This window comes from Amphimedon queenslandica, unplaced genomic scaffold (genome assembly GCF_000090795.2).
Source record: "Amphimedon queenslandica unplaced genomic scaffold, v1.1 AMPQUscaffold_12740, whole genome shotgun sequence".
NCBI classification, from domain to species: Eukaryota; Metazoa; Porifera; class Demospongiae; order Haplosclerida; family Niphatidae; genus Amphimedon; species Amphimedon queenslandica.
The window spans coordinates 5182-6118 of NW_003547024.1; the positions used below are offsets into that span (position 1 = coordinate 5182).

A 937-nucleotide genomic window follows, 5' to 3' on the forward strand; every position below is an offset into this window, starting at 1 on the left:
ATTATTATTATTATTATTATTATTCTCATTTGTAGCTGATAATTTATTAATATTTTCTCTTTCAATTATTTATAAATATTTTTGAGAAGCAATAATTTAAATTAACTTATCACTGATTGGTGATGTCCTAAATGTATCTGGTCAAGTTCTGCCTATTCATGTCCATCAGTGAGTGTATTGAGGATGTCTAGTCCATTGCAATTACTTGCGTAGGTAGCTTGTAATTTAGTGTGTGATAATACAGAATTGCATGTACATGTACAAGTAGCTACTTCAGTTCCTTCATTACTTCATACATGTACGTAATGGACGTACAGGTACATGTAGTGTCTTTATTAAATTAATTTTATCTGTACTAGCCTTTAGGTTGTTAGAAATCTGTCTATTTATTGTAACATCAGGACATGTATGGGTATCAAAAAAATTATGAAAATGTAGATTGTCACTTGACATGATCAAAATTGAATGTACATGTAAGAATATCTCATTAAAAATGTCTTTTTACTACCCATATACATTTACTTACCTCCAACATGACAATCTGATTGGTTAATTACAAAAAGCAAGACTCTTGCAAAAAGGCATGCTAGGAACATCATAAAATTAATGTAATAAAACTGTACATATACATGTACATGTATAAATTGATAATATTATTGTACATCCTTTTATGGTATGTGTGTGTGTTTATAATTTGTCATTTCCTCTTTCTCTTTCTCCAGCTGGTCATTCTCAGGATTCTTGTGTACTGGTTGAACTGTGTTGACATATTTAAAAATTTTTATTACCTCTTTTATAAACATTTTTATTAAAAATTATATTATTATTATCATCACTAATTACCTGGGCCACCAGTCTACTCTGTCTTGTATGAGGTGATAGTTAGGATAAGTATTAATACAAGTCTCTTTGTGTCGCTTGTCTAGTGTGAGTTCTG

General features: G+C 29.5%; 1 protein-coding gene across 1 annotated transcript in view; it reads right to left on the reverse strand.

The window, feature by feature from the left end:
• Positions 1–712: 712 nt before the first annotated feature.
• The window catches only part of LOC109586933 (NACHT, LRR and PYD domains-containing protein 4-like), a 4500-nt gene continuing 4275 nt past the window's right edge, over positions 713–937 (reverse strand). Inside the window, exon 3 of the mRNA XM_020003151.1 lies at positions 713–937. Coding sequence (XP_019858710.1) covers positions 840–937 — 98 coding nt within the window. The 3' untranslated portion in view covers positions 713–839.